The 17,499-nt window shown below is 36.2% G+C and overlaps 1 protein-coding gene across 2 annotated transcripts in view; it reads right to left on the bottom strand.

The window, feature by feature from the left end:
* The window catches only part of ZNHIT6 (zinc finger, HIT-type containing 6), a 53,596-nt gene that overhangs the window by 23,402 nt on the left and 12,695 nt on the right, over positions 1-17,499 (bottom strand). For both annotated transcript variants that reach the window (XM_011982104.1, XM_011982107.1), the window contains 3 exons: positions 4,160-4,228; positions 2,018-2,098; positions 549-626 (listed from right to left, as the gene is read on the bottom strand). In XM_011982104.1, the coding sequence (XP_011837494.1) occupies positions 549-626; positions 2,018-2,098; positions 4,160-4,228 (228 nt within the window). The remainder of the gene's footprint in view (positions 1-548; positions 627-2,017; positions 2,099-4,159; positions 4,229-17,499) is intronic.

Here is a 17,499-nt window from a genome sequence, read left to right as displayed (position 1 = left end):
ATCTTATATGGGCACAGTTCATGGTGCACCCAAAGCAATTACAGTAGTAACATTAAAGTGTTACTCCTGTATCACAGGTCACCACAACAGATATAATGCTAATGAAAAAGTCTGAAATACTGCTAGAATTACCAAACTGTGACACATAGACTCAAACTGAATATGTGCTATTGGAAAAATGGTGCAGATAGACTTGCTCGAAGCAGAGATGCCACAAACCTTCAATTTGTAAAGAATGCACTATCTGTAAAGCTCAGTGAAGTAAAACACAATAGAACAAATAAAAGAATGCTTGTATTTTAAAATATTCTATTTCCCCTATCTCAGTTGACAGAAAATAAAAGAAAATAAAATATTTTAAACTGGATGATTTTTCAACCCAATTTGTCCTATAAGTGTGATTATTTTGAATTCTGACTTGAAAGTTGAAAAGTAAAAGTCATGTTCATAGCTAGATAATTAGTTTAATAACTTGAGCTAATCAAGCTACTTAATTATGTTACGGAACTAAAAAATATTTAAAGAAATGGGGAGGAGAGCAATTTTACCTTACTAAATTTTGCTGCATATATTCAATCTTCATTAAAATCTGAACCCCAGTCTGAGAGCGAATGTAGGCTTTCAACCTGAAATAAAAAACATCACATTGAAGGAAAAGTTGATTTTTAATATATTTCCACATAGTCTTATGGAGACTAAGCATTTGTACCTAATAATACTTAAAAGTTCATCTATTTAAGCATAGAAAAGGAGATGAAGATGTTTTCTAACCAGAAATCTGAAAAGAAAATAACTTTTTTCCTCTGTTCATCTTAAATTTTAAAATATCTGTTTCAATAAATTAATCTGGCTATATAATTTTACAAAAATGTATCCTATTCAGTGACATTTTGTCTTACTGGCAAATATGTGACTAATGATAACAACTGGGTTCCATTTATAAGGAAAGAAACTCAACTATCATAGCTATTTTAAAGACTGCTTGATATGTGACATGGGTCAGGTTCAGTCTGGGCATGACCTTTTATCAAAAGCAAAAGAATGAGATTCAACTAGAACTGGATTAGACATTTTAGAATCCACCCAGTCTAAATTTTAAATACCAGGTTATTCTGGAACCAAACCAAGCACTCGTTCATATCCCAAGCAAGTACCATCTGGTGAAAATAAAGTCAACTGGGTTTCTACCCAGGAGCACTAATAACTCACACTCTAATAACAATATCCTTTTTCAAGCAGTGCCTAGTATATGCTAGGTCCTGTACTAGGAATTTTATACATGGTATTTCTTTTAAGCCTTGTAACAATCCTATCTAGGAAGTGTTATCATTCTTATTTCACTGATGAGAAAAAAATAAGGCCTGGAAATTAAGTAACTTGCTCTTAATCACACAGCTAATAAGGGACAGAAACTGCTATTTTAACCCAGATATCCATGACTGAATCTTTCCACTATGTTATGTTAACCACTTTTGTCCATGCTGTATTTCTGAACAGGAGGCAGATTGTACTTTACTTAGTTCTCTGAAGACTTGGCTGAAACAGGATTTCCTGTCTTTAAAAGTTACTTGGAAACTTTTAATTTTCAGAGTTTTTCATTCAACGTCAAAGGTAGTTTAGTTTAAGGGTTAAGAGTAAAAACTTTGACTCCAGACTGCCTAGGTGTGAATCCTAGCTCCCCTGTTTACTAGCTATAGGATATTACTTAACCACTTTAAGGCTCAGTTGCCCCATTTATAGAATGGGTATAATAATAATCTACTTTTCAGAGTTATTGTGAGGATTAAATGAATTAACATATTTATTATTGTCTGCTTTGAAGAGTGTCTGGAACATAGGAAACAATGAATGTCAGCTACTGTTGTTATTTCTACTGACAGACCTTCAGTAAACACCAAGAAAACGTGAGAGAAAGTAAATTGCATTACACATCACATTCTAATAGTCATGGATGACCCTAATAAGTACATCAACATTTTTAATTATTTCAGAAAGTTACAATATTTTTGAAGCATACCTTTGACGAATTACAGGATCAGACTTTTCAGGATCAATGTAAGGCTTTAGGATTTCATTAATAGTTTTATCGTCTGGTACTCTTTCCAACAAAGAAAAAAAAACAAGCTATATTAGTATTGATAATTTTCTACTAAAAGTGTTAATTTTGAATTATTAAATTTTGTGGCTTTCTTGGTTTAAATAACTGAACAAAGATCTTTTATATTACTCTTGGCAAAATAAAATATCCTTTTAAGCAAAAAATACTTAGGAAAAAGCTCAAAAAGAGTTCTTGGACACACTTAACAAGGTCTTAAAAAACAACATTTTGAGAAGTTCTGTATAAATCAATTATAAAAATATGAAGCCTCTTTTAACACACACCTGTACTCAAACATGAAAAGACGAGGTCAGGATAAAATATATTTGAAACTAGCAGAAATAATAAATCTGAAAAAAGGTTTCAGATTTCAGTGCATGTTCAAATTTATTCATTCTAATTTATAAGACTAAGTTAAAAAATTGATACTAATTTCCTTGGAAACAAAACATTTTAAGTTTTCCAACTTTCCTCCATATATGCACACTGTTTTAAATGTATATATAAAGCTGTATCAACAAAATTAAGGCTGTTTTAAAACAGTAACTTTCCTCAACCATTTATACATATTCATATATACTATTGGCTACATACCCCTATCTGTAAAATAAGTCGTTTCCTTGTATGCAACTCCAAGTAACAAAGTTCTTCACTAAAATCCCTTTGACAACAACAAAGAGAGGATATTTATGTATAATGTAGGAATATGCTAAATATACTACTTAAAGAGCAACTTTAAAATTTTCCTAAACCAAGGAATGAAATAGTTCACAAACATCAAAATGTTTTGTTTGTTTTTGTTTTTTTATTTTTTTGAGACAGAGTCTTGCTCTGTGTCCCAGGCTGGAGTGCAGTGGCATGATCTTGGCTCACTGCAACCTCTGCCTCCTGCATTTAAGCTATTCTCATACCTCAGCCTCCTAAGTAGCTGTGATTACAGGAGTGCGCTACTTCCAACAGCTAATTTTTGTATTTTTAGTAGAGACAGGGTTTCACCATGTTGGCCAAGCTGGTCTTGAACTCTGGTCAAAAGCGATCCACCCGCCTTGACCTCCCAAAGTGCAGGGATTATAGGTGTGAGCTGCCGCATCTGGCTGACATTAAAATGTTTAAATGACACTTGAAAGTGTTTTAGGCTGGATGGGGTGGCTCACGTTTGTAATTCCAACATTTTGGGAGGTAGAGGTGGGAGGATTGCTTGAGGTCAGGAGTTTGAGACCAGCCTGGGCAACATAGTAAGGCCCTGCCTCTACAAAAAATAAACAAGAATAGCTAGGTGTGATGGTCTGAGCCTTTAGTCCCACCTACCTGGAGGCTGAGGTAGGAGGATCACCTGAGCCCAGGAGGTTGAAGCTACAGTGAGCGGAGATCTGCACCACTGCACTCCAGCGTGGGCAACAGAGCAAGATCCTGCCCCAACTCCCCTCCAAAAAAAAGAAAAAGAAAAAGAAAAGAACAAGTTTTAATATGAAACAGTAACACAAAAAACTTTATGCAAATTAATTCCAATGAGTACACCTATATATATCTAAAATAATGTATTTTCTGAGTGATACACTATAATGTTAACAGTGGCAATCTTTGCATGGTAGAATTTTGGGTCATTTTTCATCTCCTTAACCACCACCCAGCTTAAGAAACAGGAAACTTTCAGCCCTCTAATTCTCCTTGGATCCCTCTCCTCAATACTTGCTTTGCTGCTAAAGAAACCATCATCAGGATTTCTATGTTAATAATTTCCCTTAGAGTTAGTTCTATCACCTTTGTAGGTATTCCTAAAAGTACACTATTGAGTTTTCTGGCTTTATTCCCCCATATTCACAAACAATCATGTTTTATACATTCTTCCTTAACTTGCTTTTCTTACATTATTGCTGAGATTCATCCACGTTGATGTGCATAGCTGTAGTTCATTCGTTTTTAGTGGTGTTTAGCATCTCATTGTATAAATATACCACAATTTAGTTATCCATTCAACTACTGACATTAAGTTAACAATTTATTTTAGATACACAGCCTCCAAATTAAAACAAATCAGTGATTAAAAGACAGCAGTGATACCTTTTTTCTATGTACTCAGCTTGACTTTGAGGAAACTGGAGCTTCACATGCCAACAAAACTGCTGTTTTCTAAGAGAGAAAATAAACATGTGAGAATCAAGGTAGTAGATAATAAAAGTCTGGATGCAAATTGAACTTTCTAAATTTTCACTTTAAGATGATTCTAAAATTATTCTTAGAATTTAACATACATTTTCTATTAAGAGCTAATGTCTCTTGCAAGGGTTATTAAGAAAGAAAAAAAAGGGAAGCAGTTCTGAATTCCAAGGACTTCACATTTCTGAATTAGAAGGCAATTTCTCATAGTTCAGGGGCTTTTGAGAGCAGTGTGCTACTATTTGAAGTTTACAAATAAATTTCCTCATGACTAAATACAATGAGCTGATGTCTTTGCTTGACTAGTCTGGAAATTAGGTGAATGAAGTATTGTCTGGTTGAGTCCAGCTGGCTGGAGATACACTTCTGAGGCATGAGTACGTGCATTCAGTAGCAAAACAGTAGACAACAAGCTGGTTGCTAAGCAGAATGCACTTTGAGCTACAGTCTTTTTGCTTTCAGGTCTAAACTTTGGTTTGACATAGGATCAACAGCAATAATTCACTAAATGCCTGATTTTAGAAAAATGACTATATTTAATATGTCTAAATTTAGAGACACTGACATGATTCCTTTAAAAATCTAATGCTCCAAATATTGAATCCATTATCAAAATTTAAATGTCTTCACTACATGATGATTTTACACAATGTTTTCTTTACTTAGAAGAAATTTCTAACAATCAATTAGAGCAAGTTAATGACCACCAGCATCTCCTTAAAATCTATCCCATAGCAGTAGGACCCCAAAATCTAAAATAATTTTCTTTTAATACAATCTAGTAATCTTTCACCAAACATTTATATGATTTAGTAAAATTTCTGTCAGAAGACAATGACCATAATTTTATTGAGAACAAAGTTGAAAAATACTCTTTACTAATCTAAAGGACAGATGTCTAAAATCTCAGAGGAAAAAACATTTAAAAATTTGAATGCAAATGCAAATTACTAGTTACTCGTTTTAAAAAAATAATTCTTCCAAAATAAAACATTTTGCAATATTCCTTATTTGTGAAGCAGGTATACCATAATAGCATTAAGGGCTGAGAGACATTTTTTTTTAATAAGAAATAAACTGATTTTGTTCATCTTAATGCATAATATAATTTCTTCCTAAATGTATATTTTTTCCACATTAACTTAGGGAAAAAAGGATTACCAACTTGCCATCTTACAGAATTGTAAACCATGCTCAATCACCCCAATTATTGCTTGAGTAATTTCAAAACTCATTCGCCTTTTAACATTTAGTACACCCTGAATATGTTCAGAAAGCACTTAACATTCCAAACACAGAGGGAAAAAGCCCTCGGAGATAATTTTATTTGCTGTAGTTAACTAGCTCTACTTATAACAAAGTCATTCATTGCTATACATTGTTAAATTATTGATAAAAATATTTCTGTATTTGGCCTCAGCTCACACACGAATTTGAAAAGTACACTAAGTTTTAAAATGTGATCTTGCAATATTCCAAAAACAAAGAAAAACAGAATAATGCAAAGAACATTCAATGCACCCATACTCAGATTTAACTCATTTACAAGTTGCCATATTTTTGAGGTACTTTTATTTCTTCTAAGAAATAAAGGGCTATTGATAACAGTAGATGATTTTCTATACTGTACTTTAGCCCAAGGTGGGCAAATAGAAGTTGAAGGGTGTTGTATAAAGAACTGCTGAGGCTGGGTGCAGTGGCTAAGGCCTATAATCCCAGCACTTTGGGAGGCCAAGGTGGGCGGATCATGACGTCAGGAGATCTAGACCATCCTGGCTAACACGGTGAAACCCTGTCTCTATTAAAAATACAAAATCTAGCCGGGTGTGGTGGCATGTCCCTGTAGTCCCAGCTACTTGGGAGGCCGAGGCAGGAGAATCACATCGCTTGAACCCGGGAGGCGGAGGTTGCAGTGAGTTGAGATTGAGGCACCGCACTCCAGCCTTGGCGAAAGAGCAAGATTTCGTCTCCAGAGGAAAAAAAAAAAAAAAAAAAAAAAATTGCTGAAATGAGTGAGTTAATTTTCTCTAAAATGGTTTCCAATTCTTCAGTGTTGCTGAAATTACTGTAAGTCCTGACATGTGCTCTTCTTAAGACTGAATTAAGTTTGTTTCCCAGTTTTTATAATAATATATACAAATATATGTCCCACTTAAAAAAAAATGCACATACATCAAACTCCTAGCAACATTACTTGGATTATTTTCTAAAACTAGATTCCAAGAGGTACAATCACTAAGATAGAGCAGGGTTTCTCAGTCTCAGCAGTGCTGGTATTTTGGACTAGATAATTCTTTGCAATGGGGGATTCGGTCCTTTGCACTGCAGGATGTTTAGCAGTATCCCAGGACTCCACCCTCTAGATGAGTGTTCCACTAGGAACACTCATACACCCAGTTGTGGCCACCAAAAATGCTACCAGAAATTGTAAATGTCCCTGGAGGCAGAATTATCACTGTTTGAGAACTACAAGGATAAAGGTTTGAACATTTACAACTACTCCTAATGCATTAGGGCTACTGTTCCCTAAATTCAACAAAATGCCTTCAACTACAATAATGTCACTATGTCCTTGGCATATCAACATTCTCAAAAATGGTATTACTATACCTTAGTATATTCTAGGTAACTTAGGGACTCCAAGATACCATGTTTAGAGTTGGGTGATAAGATTCGTGGAGTAATTGTGGCAACTGTTAATCCTCATGTTCCCTTGTGGACAATCTGACAAAGCAACAGAAACACTAACCTCTTCTAAGTCCTATGAAACCCAAGTAACTATTCATGCACAGCAAAGCTATTTCCCTCTCCTTCCCTAAATATCAATACATACATGCATTCTCAATGAGGGCAGTATGGCCCCAAAGAGGGCAAAAACTGGTTCTCTGAAGGGCCAACAAAATCTTTGCTATTTTAACGTTTGTGGCCCTACAAAGGGCTACTGTATGCAACAGATATACAGTGTATCTATGGTATCAAAATATCATGGCAGAAAGCTCCTTGGGAGGTCATAATAAAAAAAAAGGTTGAAAAATACTTAGATGGCACTTGTATTAAATGAGGAAAATAAATATTTTATACTCATTTTCAGGGAGTTAATACAGGGCACTTATTTACAAACACATGCTTACTAGAAACTTGTTAAGGATCAGTCTCTCTGTGGCCTATTTGTTAACAAAAACAGAAAAAAAAGGGATCATTCTCTCCCACAGTTTCAAGAAAGTATGTGGATGAACACACACATTTAAGGAAAGAGGTTCTATAACCATAATCTAAATTATTCTTTTGACTTCATAACTTCAAATTGCAAATTTTCGTATGGGGAATGCTACCATGATCCCAAGGAAAAAGATGCAAATCAAAAGTCATTAGCTCCTTTTAAATGGCACTGCTCTAATGTTACAATAAGATGTTCAATTTCATTAATAACCAAAGAAATGTATATAGAAATAAAATATTTTTACTTATCAGGTTGGCAGAAATTAGAAATACTAAGTAAGTGTGGCAAAAGTGTGGCAACTTCATTGCTGACAGGAATATAAATTGGTGCAAGCTTCTGGTAGTTCAATTTCATAAAAGCTATAAATAAAAATCTGTAATTGAAAAAGTGTATATTTTTGCCTCAATAGTTTTATTTCTGGAAATTTATCCCAAGGAAAGAATTGGTCAAATAATAATATATATATAAAATGTCCACTGCACCACTTTATATAATAGAAAAAAATTAGAAACAACCTAAATGTACATCATCAGAAAGTTGATTAAATAAATCATGGTAGATCTACATAATGAATTTTAAGTAGTCATAAAAGATGAGGCAGAACTTCATGTACTGATGTGGAAAACTGTGCATGTTGAATGATAGCCTTTATATTTAAAACACAGGCTTATATATATATTGGCAAGTATAAAGACCATACCCCAAACTTTTAGCTATGATTATTTCTTGACATTATAAAAGGACTTGACTTAATTTTTACCTACGAATATGTCTGTATTATTAAATAAATCTTCCACATAATGATTTGTGGGATTTTTTCCTTTTTTGAGACAGGGTCTTACTCTGTCATCTGGGCTGGAGTGCAGTGGCAAAATAGGGCTCACTGCAGCCCTGACTTTCTGGGCTCAAGCAATCCTCTCACCTCAGCCCCTACAAGTAGCTACCACAGCTGACTGATATTTTTTAATTTTAGTAGAGACAAGGTCTTGCTGTGTTGCCCAGGCTGGTCTCCAATTCCTGAGCTCAAGCGATCCTCCTACCTTGGCATGCCGAAGTGCTGAGATTACAGGTGTGAGCCACTGTACCTGGATGATTTGTTACTTTTTATAATCAGTAAAGTCAAAGATGCATTCATGGGGCACACACAGGATGGTAGTGATAGAAAGGACAGGAATAATTTTAACATTCTCTTTGAATTTAAAAATATTTCACTATTAGAAGTATTCATTTAAGAATTCTCTTTTGCCTCCTTTGAGAAAAAAAATGTATGTTTCTCTTTTTTATCTTAGAAACCAGTACCAAACCAGAACTAGGGTTACTTATCTAATCATTTTGATAGTCTCAAAGCTATCTTCCTATGAAATATGCCACAACTAAGAGTTACAAATGGAGGCTAAACTCTAAGAATGAAGATTTCTAATACAAAGTTTAAAGAAGCTTGAATATTTCTGTTCCTTTTTTTTTTTTAATCACCAATTCTCATCCCACTCCAACACTGATGAACCAACATATACCCAAAGAACACAAACGAGAGCTCACTAGACATTAAGGACAAAGAGACCAACAAGGAGATGAGTCCAACACGGACTTCTTTTTAGGGCAGCAAGTCAATCACCAACGCTGGGCACTGCATTTTTCCCTCCATTTCACAATTTTCATATGAAAGCTTCCTGTTCTTCATGGACACTGTACATAGCAAGAAGGCTCAATATATTACAAGGTCCAGAGGTAGGATGGGGGAGAGGTTAAGTGGACTTTGTGTTTGAATCCCATTTTAATAATTTAGTTCTTAACATGTTCTTCAGCAAGAGACAATCTCTTTGTACCTCAGGCTTCTCATTGTAAAACAGGGATAACAATGGTATTTCTATCACAATTAAATGAATAAATAATATATCAAGAGTTTAGAGGCTGGGCATGGTGGCTTATGCCTGTAATCCCAGCACTTTGGGAAGCCGAGACGGTTGGATCACTTGAGGTCAGGAGTTTGAGACAAACCTGGACAACATAGTGAAACCCATCTCTACTAAAAATACAAAAAAAAAAAAAAAATTGCCAGGATTGGTGGCGCACAATTGTAGTCCTAGCTCCTCAGGAGGCTGAGGCAGAAGAATCACTTGAATCCAGGAGGTGGAGGCTGTAGTGAACCGAAATTGTGCCACTGCATTCTAGCCTGGGTGACAAGAGTGAGACTATCTCAAAAAAAAAGAGAGTTTAGAACACAGTACTCAAAAATGTTGCTGTTATTATCAAATACCGACAGTGTCTTTACAGAGTATTTTGCCGGGATTTCATAAGCAAACTCTATTCACATTAAACTTAGTGTTTAGTGGCTAGAGATGAAACTAGAAACATTAATACCAGGTTATATATGGCCCTGAATGCCCTGCTAAGCAGTATGGATTCTATCCTGTAATTAATGCACCAACAACAAAGGTTTTAAAGAACAGTGAAATGAAGGGCTTACAGGGAGATTCATCATCCTACTACTTAACTCTCCTAATAAGTGTTTCCATAGTATATCCAGGACATTAACGTTTTAGCCCTTGTTTATAGTTATTAAGAGAAGTATTTCCAACTACTTTTGAGAATCACATTGACATATCATGTCAGTTCAAATATACTTAAAATTTTTACTTCTGATTTTTAAACACAGGTGACTCCATGAGGTAAGCTAAAGCTAAAACACATGTCTGTTTTCAGAGTACTGTATCACTAATTACATTAGAAATTTCTATAGGTTCCATCCTGGCCAACATGGTGAAACCCCATCTCTACCAAAAATACAAAAATTAGCTGTGCATGGTGGCATGCGCCTGTGGTCCCAGCTACTCGGGAGGCACAGGTTGCAGTGAGCCAAGATCATGCCATTGCACTCCAGCCTGGTGACAGACTGAGATTCCATCTCAATAAAGAAATGTCTACAGGTTATAAAAAAACTACCAGTAAATTGTTTTATCAGAGAGCACAGCAAGTAGCAATAGTAAACAACAATAGTTTGTTTTAAAAGCTTTTTCTGTCAGGCATGGTTCTAAATATATGTATTAACTCCTTTAATCCTTATAATTCTATGAGGTAAATGTTATTATTATTTCATTTTACAGATGAAAACACTAAGGTAGAGAGAAGAAAGTCACTCCTCCAAGGTCATTATTCAGCTGGAAGTAGCAGAGCTGCTGGGATTTGAGCCCAGGCAGTGCTTCCTCGTAACTCTAGAGTCCACATTCTAATCTGCTATATTATTATGAGCTTTCTAGAACTGAAAGTTCAAAAATAAACTATGTATTTTTCTGTACTGTGAATTCAAGTGTATCTCAGTTACTTTTTATTTTAAATATTTGCCTCCATATTTTAAAATCATTTTTAAGAGGTATAGTAGACATTTTGACTATCTACTTAGCAATCATTCCCCACCTGTCACCACCATCCTTCATAATCCATAATCACACCTTAATGAATGAATTCTATGCCAACCCTCTAGGGGTGTACCTTATGACTTAAAAAAATCAACATGCTTTCCTGGACACAAGGGCTCCAGATTGGGCAGATTACGTAGGCAGCCTAATCATGGTGAATTTCAGGTTTTCTGTTTAGTAATGTCGGGAGAGAAGCACTCTGTCTGGATATTTACTATAACCCAAACTGTTACCAGCAATATCCTATGACTATGAGGATTACATGGACACCATAAAGGATACAATGACGAATCAGGAAAAAAAAAATGGGTCCTTGATGATATAACCAAGTTGTTGTATCTATTGAAGTCCATCTACCTCTGAACATTCAGTTATGAGAGCCAAAATGTCCTTTGTATATAGTTCAAATCTGTAAACCGGATATTCAATTTCATGCAATATAAAGCATCCTAACTGATAAAAGGGATTGATACAAACATTTCTTCTATGTTTGTCTTTCATTTATAAGCAATAGAAAAGGAAGAGACACTAAAATTGTCAACTGGTATGACATCTGGAAGCAGTAAATAATACCTGATGAAATTTCAGGAAAAAATTTTGTTCTATTGTCAGCTATAAAATCTCAATTTAGAGTCGAAAGAAACTCTACCAAATTCTGAACTCTTCAAGAAAAATACAAAATCTATAAAATATCTACATAATCCTTCATTCACAGGCATTTAATCTTTTAAAATGTATTCCAAGATGAAAATTTGAAGTCTCTCAAAAATAAATGGAATCATTCCTTATAAAAATAATCTATTTTATTAGGATTAGTACCATGATAAGTGTTTTTTGGAAGCATGAATACAAAGAATCTGTTTAGTTACTTGGTATAGATTAAAATGACTAGAATTTGGGAGAACGAAAACCATAATTTTATGTCTCACATCATTATGTAAATACTTTGGAAAGTAATAGTTATATATCATATTTTTGCCGTTTTAAAAATTAGTACCACTACTGCATGAAAATAATAGGAAACAGGTTAACTATGTGGTATTGGGTTTAGTAGAAAGTATATTAAGAAAATGGATATAGCAGGTGAAGACTGAAATGAAATGAAAAAGAACCTTTTTACTTCCAATAATTGAGTACTTAAGCAGTTCTCAACTGGGAGTGGCTGAGAGTATGGGGACAATTGGAAATGGTTGGGCAGTTTTGGTTGTTCCAAGACTAGGGAGCACTTGAGGGATTTAGCAGGTAGGGGGCAAGGAATGGGAAATTCCTGTAATGTATGGGAAAGCCCCACACAACAAAAAACCTGTCCCATTCAAAAATGCCAGTAGAGCCCCTACTAAGAAACACTAGAAAGTAGAAAGGAGAGCAGATATATGCATACTAAAAATGAATACCAGCACTAAATGTCCGCATCTGTTTCGTATTAACTGCAGAGAAAATATGTACTATAGGAACCTAGGCAAAAGAGACATAATGGAGAAGATGAGCTATCATGTGTACTTTCACAGATGGCTAGAAAATAAGGAAGAAAAAGACATGCTAGGATTTAGAATGGTGACCAGCCTGGGAACATTTAGTTGAATACATTAGGAAATAAGGTGGAGAGAGACTATAAAGATCCACATTCAGATATGGATCACTCGTACGAACAGGAAGATTTCCTGCTCAAAGTATGACTCTACCTAAACTCCCTGGCATGGCAGAGTGGGCCTCTCTCCAGCCTCATCTCCTATCACTCACCAAATCCCCACCAAACTACTTACATTGTGCTAACTTAGCTACACTATGCTTTTGCATATGATATTCTCACCTCCAGAACCATCTTTCCCTCTGTCTAGATAAAAACGTAGATATAAAAACTATTTCTCATCCTTTAAAAACATGCTCAAATTCTATCTTCTCTAGGAAGTTTTTCCTGTTCCCTGCTCTCAGTGAGTAACACTTCTCTTGAAAGGCTGGGGCAGGGAGCCCTCCTCTGTGCTACCAAACCCCGTAAGTACTCCATCACAGCACTAACTATACTATGTTTTAAGAGTTTGCAGTCTTGTCTGCCCACTGACTCAACTAATTGAGAATAAGGTCAGTGACTTATCGGCACACAAATCAGTGGTTTTCAGGTAGAGGTAAACATCAGAATCATGTGGTGGTTTTTAGAAGTAAAGATGTCCTTGGCTGGGCGTGGTGGCTCACACCTGTAATCCCAGCACTTTGGGAGGCCAAGGCGAGCGGATCACTTGAGGTCAGGAGTTTGAGACCAGCCTGGCCAACATGGTGAAACCCCATCTCTACTAAAAATACAAAAAGTAGCCAGGCGTGGTGGGGCTTGCCTGTAATCCTAGCTACTCGGGAGGCTGAGGCAGAAGAATCAATTGAACCCAGGAGGTGGAGGCTGCAGTGACCTGAGATCACGCCACTGCACTCCAGCCTGGGTGACAGACTGAGACTCTGTCTCAAAAAACAAAAACAAGTACAGATGTTCTAAGGCTCTATAAATTAGCAAGTTCTGCTGGTCGAGCCCAGGTATCTATAATTCTGTATTTTGAAATTGCCTCACAGTTAATTCTGACATGCACTCTAAACTGAAAACCACTAGTCATAAAACTGGTACTATTACTGTCTCCATCTTACAGGTAAGGCAACAGGCACAGGGAAATAAGTAACTTGCCAAGAAAACTTCCTTACAAACAAAGATTAAATTAAATTTTGTTATGTTTAATAAAATATAAACATTCAAGAAATACTAACTCTATTGTTATTCCTCCTTTAAAAAGCAAATACAACGAAGAAGACTTATTCTGTTTTGTTTAATGAGGAATACTTGAATTATATTTCCAACTGCCTGGGAAGTAGCAACTTCAAATGAGAGGGGGATAAGAAGGAGTTAACCTCAGGCTATGGAATGGGGTACAGACAGTACAAGACTCAAAAATGAGATGACAAATTTCATCTACTGGCAATGCTGCCTATGCCCAATTGAGATATCTCTGAGCTAATGACTTTTGTGGGCACAGAAGCTTAAATGATTCTAAGTAGGTGACCATTATGGTGAGAACAAGTTTTAGAGAGGTGTATCTAACAGATAGGCTGGGTGTGCTGGCTCATGCCTGCAATCCCAGCACTTTGGGAGGCCAAGGCAGGTGGATCACCTGAGGTCAGGAGCCTGGACAACATGGTGAAACCCCAGCTCTACTAAAAATACTTAAATTAGCAGAGCATGGTGGTGCAAGCCTATAGTTTCAGCTCCCTGGAAGGTGGATGCACAAGAATCATTTGAACCCAGGAGGTGGAGATTGCAGAGCGCTGAGATCACACCACTAACTCCAGCCTGGGTGACAGAGTAATATTGTCTCAACACCGGGCAGGGTGGCTCATGCCTGTAATCCCAGCACTTTGGGAGGCCAAAGCGGGTGGATTACCTGAGGTCAGGAGTTCAAGACCAGCCTGGCCAACATGGTGAAACCCTGCCTCTAGTAAAAATACAAAAATTAGCCAAGTGTGGTGGCATGCACCTGTAATCCCAGCTACTCAGGAGGCTGAGGCAGGAGAATCGCTTGAACGTGGGAGGTGGAGGGGGTTCCTCAACAGTCCAGAGTGCGATAAGAAGGGCCTGCATAGGACACTACAGCTGATAAATGCTGCGGTCAAGGAGACAGTAAGAAAGGGACACATTTTAGAGGCATATCACAAAGGATGGACTTGGTGACCGGGAAAAGTCTTCCTTAAGTGAATCAGTTCGGGAACCTCAAGATGATCAAGTGTTTGGCTTTCCACTTCTATGAATGCTAGCTAATTACTGCTGTGGAAAGTTATACCCTGTGATGCTGTGTCACAAGAACTCCCTTACCACTGTCTGCATGGCTGCAGTAAGTAAAAGCCCAACTGGGGAACCATTAGGATTCTATTCTTTCACAGTGTTTTTTCTAAATCCTTGATGTTGTTCTGAAATTCTTCCATCAAACCATATCAAAGCTATTATGGCAGAGAAACCGCAGAGCTAAACATTTCAATCAGTTGACAAGTCTGTACTGGGCACCTATTATATCATCCCCCAAAGCTCACAGCAAAATCCACTTGTCTCCTCATGACCACAACTGCTAAACCCATCATTTTATTTTCCTTTACTCTTTCCTAAAGCCAATTTACAGCAAAGTACAAACTTATACTATTTATATTTACAGGATACCATGTTAAAAAAAAAAAAAGTCCTGTGCTTTTAGAAGTACATTACCACATAACTTTTTGAGGAAAAAAGTGCTACTGGCATTAATACAGGGGTAAATAGGTATATTACTGCAATATAGTAAGGATGATGCAATTTTATCCAAAGAACAAAAAGTAATTTTTTGAATTCATAAAAGGTTTGTTATTTCTTTACAAGAGGGACATCTAGTGGCTAGCTTCTAAAACAGATTGAAGCTCTTAAATATTAAGTTGTTTAGTAATAGGCACAACTCTATTATCTTCATATTGTATGTAAAAACAGACACACAAACACAGAGCTAAAGAACCCTAGGTCAAAAGGATAAATTGAAAAGTTAAGGACTTTCAGTTCTAAGCTGTTAGCAGTAGAAGAATGGTAAGTAGAAGAACTGGATTGTTTAGAACTGAGGGCCAATATCGTTTGGAGACAAACGCAGGGATAAGAAAATTGGATCCATATCTGAGGAAATGGATGGTTAGTCCACAGAAAAGAGTCCCAGCAGACAGCAGTACCAGACTTACACAACTTCAGATACTGGGATTATTTACACGATGAGAAGTGTTTTAAATTACTGAAGAAAAAAAAGGAAGCTTACAACGTGAGTGAGTAAGGAATACAATTCTGTCTAAAAGACGAGAAAGATTAGGGAAAGAAACAGAGCTTCCAGGGAAAAATAAACTAAAATACAAATAGTGCATAGGCTAAAAATATGATTAATTAGACAACTGAGGAAAGTGACTTGGACAATATAGCTAAATAAGTTACTCGGAACGTAGCAAAGACAAAGAAATTTAGATAACTTATTACTTTTCCAGAATTCTCATATTTAGACAGCAGAACAAATCTCAAGGAATAAAAATAAAAAGAAATCACACTGAGACACACATCATAGAAACTGCAGAACTCCAAAGACAATACTGAATATTTTCAAAGCAATCAGAAGAGAAAAGAAGGAAGACTATGTATAAAGCAACAGTGTTCTCAATAGTGGCAAAAGAAGTGAGAAGACAATGGAATATATAAATTAACTGAGTTCTAAAATAAATGTCAACTTAATATATTTCACATGAAGCTAAACTATCATTCAAAAGGGGCTGGGCATGGGGGCTCATGCCTGTAATCCCAGCACTTTGGGAGGCTGAGGTGGGAGGACTGCTTGAGGCCAGGAGTTCAAGACTAGCCTGGGCAACATAGCAAGACTCTGACTCTATTTTTTAAAAAGTAAAAAACAGATAAAAAACAAAAGTAAGAGTGAGCTGTCTGACTATACATGAAATTTTGAAACAGGCAAAGGAAATGTACAGAGGAAAAAAGGACAGGCTGTTTCTAAGGAAGAGAGGAAATGACAAGAAAAACCTTTCTGGGGTGATGGTAATGTTCCATTTATTCACAGGGACTGGATTATACAGGTGCATGTATTTGTCAAAACTCAGCAAATGTATATACTTAAGATTTGTACATTTCATTACGTGTAAATTTTACATCAATAGACAAAAATGCAAACTATGGAACTCTAGTTAATGATGCTTAAGTATTCAGGGCCCAGTAAAGGGATGCCTGCATTTAGTTCGAAATGCACCAAAAATAAAATGGATTAATGGATGGATAAATATCTGATAAAGCAATTATTGTAAAATATTAATGACAGAATTTAGGTGATGGGTATATACACATTCACTACAAAATTTTCAACTTTGTTTTATGTTTCAAATTTTTCATAATAAAATATTGGAAAAAACTTTAAACAGGCAAAACCAATCTATAAAATTGAAAGTTAGGGGAGATAGTAAACTTGGGAGGTGGTGGTAGGTATTCCCGTGGTGGGCAGTAAAGACTTCTGGGATGCTGGTAATGTTTTTGACCTTGGTACATTAATGATTTGTGTACTTTTTTGGTATGTATTGTATTTCCATTAAAAAATGAAAATAAGACAGGCGCAGTGGCACATGTCTGTAATCACAGCACTTTGGGAGGCTGAGGTGGGTGGATTGCCTGAGCTCAGGAGATCAAGACCACACTGGACAACATGGTGAAACCTCCTCTCTACTAAAACACAAAAAAATTAGCCAGCATGGTGGCGGGCACCTGTAGTCCCAGCTACTCAGGAGGCTGAGGCAGAAGATTTGCTTGAAACCAGAAGATAGAGGTTGCAGTGAGCCGAGATTGCACCACTGCACTCCAGACTGGGTGACAGAGGGAGACCCTGTCTCACAAAAAAAAAAAAAAAAAGAAAAGAAAAGAAGACGAAATACAGATATTTTAAGATGAAAACTGAAAAAGCATATTTTTATAAGACCCTCACTAAAGAAATCTTAAAAAGGAGAACAAAATGATCCTAAAAAGAAGGTCTGAAAAAATGTTTAAAAAGGGACAAAAATACTGCTATATATGTGGGTAGATTATACTT

Source organism: Mandrillus leucophaeus, unplaced genomic scaffold (assembly GCF_000951045.1).
Source record: "Mandrillus leucophaeus isolate KB7577 unplaced genomic scaffold, Mleu.le_1.0 Scaffold235, whole genome shotgun sequence".
NCBI classification, from domain to species: domain Eukaryota; kingdom Metazoa; phylum Chordata; class Mammalia; order Primates; family Cercopithecidae; genus Mandrillus; species Mandrillus leucophaeus.
The sequence above is the reverse complement of the archived record's forward strand: the minus strand, read 5'-3'. Positions and strand labels throughout refer to the sequence as shown.